Source organism: Tachysurus vachellii, chromosome 4 (assembly GCF_030014155.1).
Source record: "Tachysurus vachellii isolate PV-2020 chromosome 4, HZAU_Pvac_v1, whole genome shotgun sequence".
Taxonomy (NCBI): domain Eukaryota; kingdom Metazoa; phylum Chordata; class Actinopteri; order Siluriformes; family Bagridae; genus Tachysurus; species Tachysurus vachellii.
In genome coordinates, this window is record NC_083463.1 from 31781614 (window position 1) to 31793139 (window position 11526).

Consider the following 11526-nt stretch of genomic DNA (forward strand, 5'->3'; position numbering starts at 1 on the left):
TTAATGGGACTATGTGGTAATTGGACTGTGTGTTAATGAGACGGTGTGTTAAAGGGACTGTATGTTAATGGGCCTCTGTGTTAATGGGACTGTGTGTTAATGGGACTCTGTGTTAATGGGACTGTGTGTTAATGGGACTGTGTGTTAATGGGCCTGTGTGTTAATGAGACTGTGTTAATGAAATTCTGTGTTAATGAGACTGTGTGTTAATGGGACTGTGTGTTAATGGGACTGTGTTTTAATTGGACTGTGTGTTAATAGGACTGTGTTTTAATGAGACTGTGTGTTAATGGGACTGTGTTGTAATTGGACTGTGTGTTAATGAGACTGTGTGTTAAAGGGACTGTGTGTTAATGGGACTGTGTGTTAATGGGACTGTGTGTTAATGAGACTGTGTGTTAATAGGACTGTGTGTTAATTGGACTGTGTGTTAATGGGACTGTGTTTTAATGAGACTGTGTTAATGGGACTCTGTGTTAATTGGACTGTGTGTTAATGGGACTGTGTGTTAATGGGACTGTGTGTTAATGGGACTGTGTGTTAATGAGACTGTGTGTTAATGAGAGTTAATAAGGTGGAATTTGTGTAGTGTTGTGTGTTATTCTGATGCAAACTCATTAACGATGTCATGTCGATCCTCTCCTGCCATCTCGTGGACACACACACATATACACACACACACACACACACACACACACACACACACACACATACACACACACACGCTTCTCTCCAGTGATTTTGGCCAGAAGTTGATGTACACGTCAGAGTGCAAGCCTGGAACTGGTAAGCGGACGTGTGCGATGACCTCAGCAGTTTGTGCGCATCAGCTGACGCTGGCAGACACCGGAAGACATGCAACGGAAGGTGGAGATGCCGATCAACGAAGGTAAAATGGGGGAATTCACGTATATTTTGCACGCCGGCACGCGCGCGCACACACACGGCACGTCTAGTGATAACGAAGAGCGGATTAGACTCGTGTGCAGTCCTTTATTTCCCCCTCGTCCCGTGGCGCACATGACATCCTGCCGCATGTAAACAGCGCGCTAGAATAATAACAGTGCGCATCTTCAATCCTGCTGTCATTACTACTGAGTGCTGACTGGTTTAATACCGCTGTCATTACTACTGAGTGCTGACTGGTTTAATACCGCTGTCATTACTACTGAGTGCTGACTGGTTTAATACCGCTGTCATTACTACTGAGTGCTGACTGGTTTAATACTGCTGTCATTACTACTGAGTGATGACTGGGTTTAACCCTGCTGTCATTACTACTGAGTGCTGACTGGGTTTAATCCTGCTGTCATTACTACTGAGTGCTACTGGGTTTAATCCTGCTGTCATTACTACTGAGTGCTACTGGGTTTAATACTGCTGTCATTACTACTGAGTGCTGACTGGTTTTAATCCTGCTGTCATTACTACTGAGTTCTGACTGGTTTAATCCTGCTGTCATTACTACTGAGTTCTGACTGGGTTTTAATCTTGCTGTCATTACTACTGAGTGATGATTGGGTTTTAATCCTGCTGTCATTACTACTGAGTGCTGACTGGTTTAATACCGCTGTCATTACTACTGAGTGCTGACTGGGATTAATCCTGTTGTCATTACTACTGAGTTCTGACTGGGTTTTAATCTTGCTGTCATTACTACTGAGTTCTGACTGTGTTTAATCCTGCTGTCATTACTACTGAGTGGTGACTGGTTTAATACCGCTGTCATTACTACTGAGTGCTGACTGGGATTAATCCTGTTGTCATTACTACTGAGTTCTGACTGGGTTTTAATCTTGCTGTCATTACTACTGAGTTCTGACTGGTTTAATCCTGCTGTCATTACTACTGAGTGCTGACTGGTTTAATCCTGCTGTCATTACTACTGAGTTCTGACTGGGTTTTAATCTTGCTGTCATTACTACTGAGTTCTGACTGGTTTAATCCTGCTGTCATTACTACTGAGTTCTGACTGGTTTAATCCTGCTGTCATTACTACTGAGTTCTGACTGGGTTTTAATCTTGCTGTCATTACTACTGAGTTCTGACTGGTTTAATCCTGCTGTCATTACTACTGAGTTCTGACTGGTTTAATCCTGCTGTCATTACTACTGAGTTCTGACTGGTTTAATCCTGCTGTCATTACTACTGAGTTCTGACTGTGTTTAATCCTGCTGTCATTACTACTGAGTTCTGAGTTCTTTCCCTCTCGGTTTCCTGTTCACAGTCCCGTGTTAAACAACTTTATAACACGCTATTTATTCACTAAATAAGTAAATTCCATACACATTAATAATACTGCACATAATATCCGATTACACATATTCATTAATTCATATTCAGAACATAATCAGCTATATAAACCGGGCAAACCATGCACGTGCAGGAGTGCACTCTTATTATATTTACTAAATAATGCTTATTAAACGTTATAGCAAGTCTATGATGCGAAAAACACCAAAAAAACAAAAAACAAAACAAAAAAAACACTACACTCCGGTGTGAAACACGGGTCCAGCACAACTCCGTTCCGTCTGCACCCCCCTACCCGGACCGTAATCGGTGTGACACCGGCGTTTTATATACCGATTCAGTAGCGAGAAAAATCCAATACTTGTGATTAAAATGTTTAATTCAAAACTCTACAAATTTCCCCTTGGAAAGAATTCAGTTATAACAACCCGAAACAATTTTTTATTAAATTATAATAATTGTATTTAATAAATTCCTTATATACTATTATTATATTAAGTTATTATATAACTTATTATTAAGAATTTTTTATGTTGTATTGGACACAAGTGTCCTTAGTTAACATACACATATATTTTATATTTGTGTATAAAAATGTGATGATTTTTTTTTCTAATTTGGTTAAGAGTTAACAGTTATTAAAAGTTATTTATAAATGTTGATGTTTAAAGCACAATTATACAATAACTAAATTGTGAGCGTGTAACTAGCTAGCTAACTAACTAACTAAATAACTCATTTAAATAAATAAACAAACATAAATGTACTTTATTCACAGACTCTTGTTTGAGAACCACAATTATCTAGCTAGTAAGAAAACTTGCTAGATTTGTGCTAACTACACTGTCAGTACTGCAGTGTACTGCGGAGTAATATACAGTATCTTATACTATTTATCACGTAGTGCTTTACTATTCTAGTGATTTAATATGTAATAAATATAACATAGGTCTATTTGATGTTGTGAAATGTCCATGAGATAAGTCAGGTTCTGTTGTAACTTACTCTACAATTTTTTCTTGGTCTTTGTATCAAACACTGTTAAATATGTGTCTCATTCACCAGAGGTGAATAATTTGATATTTTTTTATTGGTCAAATAAAACTATTCCAGGATTCTCCATCGCTGGCCCTTCAACCACTCCTCGGAAGCGGCAGGTACGTTTCTCCGCCCGCCATGACATCCTGCTCCTGCGCGAGGTCATAGCTCAGAACCCGTTTACCTCGAAGGAGTCGGGACGGATCTGGGCTCGGGTGGGCGAGATCGTTACTGCGGCGCTGCAGGATGAGAACTTTGAGGTGGACGGACGCAGATGCAGGGAGAGAACTATGCTGCTGCTGGACTACTACAAAAAGCAGGACTTTCCCAGCCTGCGCAGGTTAGCAGGAAATGTATTTGATATAAATTGCAAGGAATAATACATTGATTATTTAACAGCATTGATTCTTACAACAGCGTGACAAAAATTATAACGCTGTGCTTACATTGTGTTTACAATGTCATTTGGACAATATTCTGGGTGACTGTTAAAAAGTAAATTGCATAAAAGGTTAAAGGATAACAAACCAGAATGCACTTTTTCTGGAAAACTCCTACCAGACATTTCTGGATGAGTGAAACTTGAATGAAACTGGATGAGTGTGTAATAAACACACCATGTCATCTTCTTGACATTTAAATCAAATTGTTAAATAAACAATATCATGTAACTGTGTTGAGGTTTGGCACAGAGAGGCTCTATGCTCAGAAGGAGGATCTTCTGCACGAGGTTCTAGAGCTTGAGGCAGAGAAAAACCTGATGGCAAGTGGTGAAGGGAAATACCAGGATGGAGAGATGAAGAAGAGAACGCTGGAGGAGCTTACATTGCCCGAGCCGGACAAACCCACTGTGCTTCCAGTCACGGCAGCGGCACCTACAGGTGAGGAGACGATCGCATGTATAAACTGACTAGTTTAAGTCTAGCACTATATGTGAAAACCCTCTAATAAATAAAGATCGTCTAATGCAGTGTCTGGTTCTTTGGAGCCGGAGGAACAAGAAGACCTGGTCGAGCTGTCTGCACCCACAGCCAAGCGGCCGTGCCAGTGCTGCTGCCAGACGTACTCAGAGATCCTGAGCTTCCTGGAGAAACGCTCAGAAGCCGAGCAGCGGCTGCGTGAAGAGGAGATGGCGCTCCGCAGGGAAGAGCTTGAGATCCAGAGAAGCAAAATTGCTCTGGAACGTGAACGACTCGGTGCTGAGAGGAAGGAACGTGAGCGGCGATTTGAGCTGGAGAGCCAGGAGAGGCAAGTCATCCTCGACCTGCTCAAGGAGAAAGTTCTCAAGAGCGAAAAGAATTCTGAGTGCTGACTTTTTCTGAAAAACAAAACTCTGCTACAGTTCCGGTAGCTTGGACTCATTTTGCTAACCTGTTGCTAACTTTCTCCTCACAAACTCTTCTTCTTTTTGCTCAAGAGTTCGTAGAATTAATTCTATCAAGTAATAGCTGTTTGAAATACTTAAAAAAAGTAGGACATTGTACATAAATGTTTGGAATCTAAATGTAGTATCTAGCTAACATCTAGCTAGTGAATTGGCTAAATATTAATTTATATAGTGGCTAAATGGCTAAATATTAATGGCTAAATTGCTAAATATTAATGGCTATAAATGGCTAAATATTAATTTATGTAGCACTTTAAAAAGGCCATATCCCAAACACTAGTACTCAAGTTTATGGCTGGGTTTTACAACAACAACATCTTAATTACTTTCTAATGAAAACAAATAATTAAGACTAAAAACCCACCAAATCATAATACAAATAAATTTTGAAATTAAATGTATTAAATGACAATTTAATAAGAATTCAGTATAAAATTTTAAAACCATATAAACAATTAAGGACATATAATGATCTAAAATATATTTTAGCCACGGAATCTTATTTATGACATTTTGCCCGGCTTGAGTTTTTATTTGAAGTTAATTATAACAAATCATGGTCGTTGCTAAAACTTTTTGTTGCACAAATTACAAATCCTGAGCAGCTAGTCGCTAGCATTTCAGAATGCTAGTATTTCAGGACTTTAAACACAAACGTCCTCCGGCTTGTGGTTACAGCGAGTGTAGCTACGTTTCCCTTTTATTTCTGTTAAAGAATTGTAAAGCGTGAGCTATCTGATAATGTCATTCTATACACAAGACAACTGAAACATAAATCCTCACACGGTTTTATTTTTCTCAATGGTGTAATGACCTTTTAGTAAAATATCAGCGTAAAGTTGTAAAAAGAAATGCTTTACAACTTATCTGATATAACCGAGTCGGTTTATATACAGTACATTAGCAGGAAATGAGGAATCTTTAGCTAGCATTGCTCTGGAAATCTTAGCTAGCTATGATAACAGAGCGAAGTGAGAATAACAATTTTGCACTTTTACGATTATTATTATTATTATTATTTAGCAAAAATTGTGTTGTTTTAGAATTTCAAATTCTTGTAGCAGAAGAATAAAGAATTTGGTCATATATTCTTAAGAATAATCTTTAAAGTTTGCTGAAAATTGATAAAAGTCTATGGGGGACACTTACTTTCACCCAGCAGTGGAAATCCGTGACACCTACAGTATGTGCGACATTTCTAGACAATTCTGTGTGTTAAATTCTAAACTATAGTGTTTGGAATGGCGACGTTTAGAAGATGAACAAGAGATTCGATTGATTACGCCAGCTGGTGAAACACATCAATGTTACTGTATGCTATCAGTCAACTTTAAGCACCTTTCAGCTGCTAGCAACACTCCTGTCCTTCCTGAAATACAGATATTGCTCTCATGGCATGACAGCTTCTAAGAGACAAGGACACGGGCGTCTCTGGGTCAAAAAGGATGGAGCTCAAGTTCGGAAAAAAAAGTTAGTTGGCTTTAAAGATAACTCTGTTTCCAACAGCATTGTGCTAGCATTAGCTAGCTAGACGTAGTTCATGTAAAATACCCCTCTAACAGGGGTAATGCTAGCTAATGCTTTTTTTAAAGCCAAGTTTACTAGCGCATGAGCATAATGTTATGCGAACCATTCTATTGTGTACATAATATCAATAGCCAAGCTTGTTAGCAAGCTAGGAAACATTGGGCTAATTAATTTATAGTAAAATTAAACTAGTTTACTTCGGCAGATTTATTTTATTTGTTTAATATTAACATTAACATTATTAACCAGCAGCTAAGTTTGTCATGTTTGTAAATCATTTTATTTTATTTTATTTATTTTAAGAATAGCTGTCAAAAAAGAGTGAAGAAAAAAAATGATAGAGCATAATTAAGGTATGGTGATGATGTCAAATGATCAAGTTTGTGATGAACAATTAAACTTAAGCCCCGCCCTCCTTGACGTGGCAACACTCGCTATTTAGCAGATTCAGGACTCATTTAAATGCTGTAATGTTGTTGCAAGTTGTTGTTGTTTTATTGTTTGTCTTATTTCTTTTTTATTTAAAATCCAGCTGTTGCTGCATGACGTAAATGACTTTAAGGATGTACAATCACAATTTTTTGGGTTTGTAAGCTGCTGTAGATGTAAAGTTTGTTACATTTGTCTGATTTTCTGTACAGTCATATGTTTGTTGTGAAACGATGCAAATCCCTCGTCGTGCATCTCGTAGCCAAGTCTTTGTCGAGAGACGACAATAATTGATGTTTATGTTGTCGAACATTTACTATGTGCTGCCATTTTTCCCCCCATGTCTTTGTTGCACTCATAGAGTCGAAGCGACTTCCTGGTGAAAAGCAATGTTAATTATATAATATTGACGAGAATATTCCAGGGCTTCGCTTGTACGTATTTTTAGTGATATTATTTTTGCTAAATGAAAATTAAAATAATATGATACTACTGAGATGTAACATGCTATAGAAGTATTTGGATTACACAGCTTTATATTATGAATAAAAGTTTGAATAATTGCTTTGCATTCTAGATTCTGGTTCATTTAATATGAAGGCTTGGGGCTGATTGGCACATTGAAATGCTGAGCCTTAAATCTCAATTTACAATTACAATTGGTAATTTCAATAGACAAAGTACAATTTGGAACAAACAAGTGTAACATGTAAATGGAGAAAGAACCTCGAGCAGAAACTACCAGGAGGACCGGTCCTGCTTTCTTCTGCTGCACCAGTCATAGTTTTGGAGAAGTCAGGAGGTCTGGTAGGTGGCACACAGGTAGACTGAGTAAACAGTACGGCAACAGTAATGTGTTTGCAGATTGTTGTCATACTGCTGCACCCAGGTGACTGAGTACGGCTTTCAACCAGGGACCTTCATATATGCCGTGGATCTCGCTTTTTTATTTTATCCTATGAGAATTAATTTTGTTAAAGGAATTGCTTTACTTTTTTATTTTTATAGATTTAAACAATTGTCATCATTTGTTTTTGAGACAAAATATGATTTAAAAAAAAATCCGGAAGAATTTTCCTTGAAGTTCAGCGTAACAATTTATTTTTATAAAATGAATAATAAAGCTAACTCCAGCTTTCATGAAAACATTTTACAATTTGTACAGATTGTTGGTTTATTTTATTTATTTTGTGTATTTTGAAATAAATGGAGTGGAATGTCAATCATTTTGACATTATTGTCCTCTCCCCGTGTGCCCTGCGATGGGTTGGCACTCCGTCCAGGGTGTATCCTGCCTTGATGCCCGATGACGCCTGAGATAGGCACAGGCTCCCCGTGACCCGAGGTAGTTCGGATAAGCGGTAGAAGATGAATGAATGAATGTCCTCTCCCCACTGCTATTCTCCCTCTACACTAATGACTGCACTTCGAGTGATCAAACTGTTAAACTCCTGAAATTTGCAGATGTTAATATGCTCATCGTTCTCATCCAAGATGGTGATGAGTCTGCATACCGGCAGGAGGTGAAGTGGCTGGTGCTATAGTGCAGTCAGAACAGTCTAGAGCTAAACACCCTCAAAACTGTGGCGATGATAGTGGACTTTAGGAAAGACCCCTCAACACCACTCCCCCCTCACAATATCCAACAGCCCTGTGTCATCTGTGGAGACCTTCACGTTTCTGGGCACTGCCATTTTCCAACACCTGAAATGGGATTGCAACATAAACTCCATTATTAAAAAGGCCCAGCAGAGGATGTACTTTCTACATCACTTAAGGAAGTTTGGTCTGTCACAGGAGCTGTTGATGCTGTTCTATACTGCAGTCACTGAATCTGTCCTGTTCACATCCATCCATCACCATCTGGTTTGGTGCAGCAACAAAACAGGACAGGAACAGACTGTAACGCACAGTAAAAACAGCAGAAAAAATAATTGTTGCCTATAGTATAGTGTTATTTATGTCTGTATTGTATAGTATAGTGTTATTTATGTCTGTATTGTATAGTATAGTGTTATTTATGTCTGTATTGTATTGTATAGTGTTATTTATGTCTGTATTGTATAGTATAGTGTTATTTATGTCTGTATTGTATAGTATAGTGTTATTTATGTCTGTATTGTATAGTATAGTGTTATTTATGTGTGTATTGTATAGTATAGTGTTATTTATGTCTGTATTGTATTGTATAGTATAGTGTTATTTATGTCTGTATTGTATAGTATAGTGTTATTTATGTGTGTATTGTATAGTATAGTGTTATTTATGTCTGTATTGTATTGTATAGTATAGTGTTATTTATGTCTGTATTGTATTGTATAGTATAGTGTTATTTATGTCTGTATTGTATAGTATAATGTTATTTATGTCTGTATTGTATTGTATAGTATAGTGTTATTTATGTCTGTATTGTATTGTATAGTATAGTGTTATTTATGTCTGTATTGTATAGTATAGTGTTATTTATGTCTGTATTGTATTGTATAGTATAATGTTATTTATGTCTGTATTGTATTGTATAGTATAGTGTTATTTATGTCTGTATTGTATAGTATAGTGTTATTTATGTCTGTATTGTATTGTATAGTATAATGTTATTTATGTCTGTATTGTATTGTATAGTATAGTGTTATTTATGTCTGTATTGTATTGTATAGTATAGTGTTATTTATGTCTGTATTGTATTGTATAGTGTTATTTATGTCTGTATTGTATAGTATAGTGTTATTTATGTCTGTATTGTATTGTATAGTATAGTGTTATTTATGTCTGTATTGTATTGTATAGTGTTATTTATGTCTGTATTGTATAGTATAGTGTTATTTATGTCTGTGTTGTATAGTATAGTGTTATTTATGTCTGTATTGTATTGTATAGTATAATGTTATTTATGTCTGTATTGTATTGTATAGTATAGTGTTATTTATGTCTGTATTGTATAGTATAGTGTTATTTATGTCTGTATTGTATTGTATAGTATAATGTTATTTATGTCTGTATTGTATTGTATAGTATAGTGTTATTTATGTCTGTATTGTATTGTATAGTATAATGTTATTTATGTCTGTATTGTATTGTATAGTGTTATTTATGTCTGTATTGTATTGTATAGTATAATGTTATTTATGTCTGTATTGTATTGTATAGTGTTATTTATGTCTGTATTGTATAGTATAGTGTTATTTATGTCTGTATTGTATAGTATAGTGTTATTTATGTCTGTATTGTATAGTATAGTGTTATTTATGTCTGTATTGTATAGTATAGTGTTATTTATGTCTGTATTGTATAGTATAGTGTTATTTATGTCTGTATTGTATTGTATAGTGTTATTTATGTCTGTACTTTTGAGAGTCACAAACAGCTGGAACCAAATTCCTTGTGTGTGTCAACTCACTTGGCCAATAAACCTGATTCTGATTCTGATTTTTTATTTGAATTGCTGTTTTTTAGATATTTTTAATGTATTACTAGTTATATGTTATTATGTTATTATTATATATATTATTATTATATGTATGTATTAGTTACAAATATTTTGCCAACCACTTTCTTCAATTCTGTAAAAATTGAAAATAAAAAACAGAGTCGTTGCGACATGCGATGTTTATTTGACACAAAGGTGCCAATAAAAACACGAGAAGGACCCGATTGGTTCAAACCTCTCCAGCCTTCACCGCCCCTCGTGCTTCGGTACTCTAATCCGATTGGCAGATTAGAATGCCAATCATATCCTTGTAGGCGGAGCTATAAGCGAGCTGGCTCTCTTTTCGACCGCATTGCAACAAAGTTTACAGTGATACAAAAATACCGCGAGCGCTTCTGTGCAATTTAAACGCTTTAGTCGCGTGTGAGGGTCATAATCCGGTTCGTAATCCGGTAGTATTCTGATGTAGTTTACATGCAGTCGGTTTAAGTTGTCGGAAAAGATCGAAGTGCAAAGGGGAAAAAACTGCCAGTGGATTTGTGTCCTTCTTAACGGTGGAATTCGAATTTAGACACGTTTTAGAACGTTTTGATATATTTTATTATTATTATTATTATTATTATTATTATTATTATTATTATTATTATTATTATGATTTTTTAGTGTTATAGTATGATATAGGACTTTTTCCACATTTCTTCTGTTTATCCAGTTTTTCTGGTAAGTCAGTAGATTTTTTTGCCTTTGCTTTTGTATAAACGTGATCAAATCCTCTTAAGGGTTTTTCTGGGGTTCCCCTTTGGCTTGTTTGTGTGTTTTCTTCTCAAATCGTTTGTATCACTGCTGATTTGGTTGCTTATTGCGGGTAAAGATCTACATTTATCTTAAAACAACAACAACAAATAAGACTTGTGTGTGAAAACATGCCAAAGAGTCGAGCAGGCGTCCACAAGCTCCTTCTGTCTCGCCCCCAAACCCCCAAGCTGTCCTATGGTTATAACTCCAACATGAATGTGGGCAGAAGTGGATACAAGGTCTTCTGTGCCAACAACATCCCAGCATGTAACGAGTTGGCCGTCAAGATCACTGAGTGAGTAGAAGAGTAGCAATAATACTACATATCACACACTGCTCTCTTATAGTCCTTCATTACTATTCATGCAAGACAACACAACTGAATTCTAGGCACAATAACAAGAGATTGAACTTATTTAACTTTAAATTTCACATGATATTACTACAACCAAAGAACATCCAACAACCACTGAACTTAACATGACTCGCTGCTTCACTGTGTCTGTCTGTGTGTGTGTTTGTCTGTGTGTGTGTTTGTCTGTGTGTGTGTGTGTGTGTTTGTCTGTGTGTGTGTTTGTCTGTGTGTGTGTTTGTGTCTGTGTGTGTCTGTGTGTGTGTCTGTATGTGTGTTTGTGTCTGTGTGTGTGTCTGTCTGTGTGTGTGTGTCTGT

The 11526-nt window shown here is 36.5% G+C and overlaps 2 protein-coding genes across 4 annotated transcripts in view; both read left to right on the plus strand.

Annotated features, from left to right (window-relative positions):
* The first annotated feature begins 718 nt into the window (after positions 1-718).
* Positions 719-7197, plus strand: si:dkey-45d16.4 (uncharacterized). The gene is made up of 4 exons (XM_060868981.1): positions 719-889; positions 3367-3631; positions 3973-4172; positions 4263-7197. Exons 1-4 carry the CDS (start codon positions 856-858, stop codon positions 4601-4603), a joined length of 840 nt encoding a protein of 279 aa, XP_060724964.1. The 5' UTR covers positions 719-855; the 3' UTR covers positions 4604-7197.
* A 3191-nt stretch (positions 7198-10388) lies between these two features.
* The window catches only part of LOC132845013 (phosphoribosyl pyrophosphate synthase-associated protein 1-like), a 13342-nt gene continuing 12204 nt past the window's right edge, over positions 10389-11526 (plus strand). Inside the window, exons 1-2 of one of the 3 annotated variants that reach the window (XM_060868983.1) lie at positions 10389-10781; positions 10994-11151. In XM_060868983.1, the coding sequence (XP_060724966.1) occupies positions 11069-11151 (83 nt within the window). In that variant the 5' untranslated portion in view covers positions 10389-10781; positions 10994-11068. Of the gene's footprint in view, positions 11152-11526 lie in introns of all 3 variants that reach the window. The other 2 variants (XM_060868984.1, XM_060868982.1) reach the window with 2 other exon arrangements.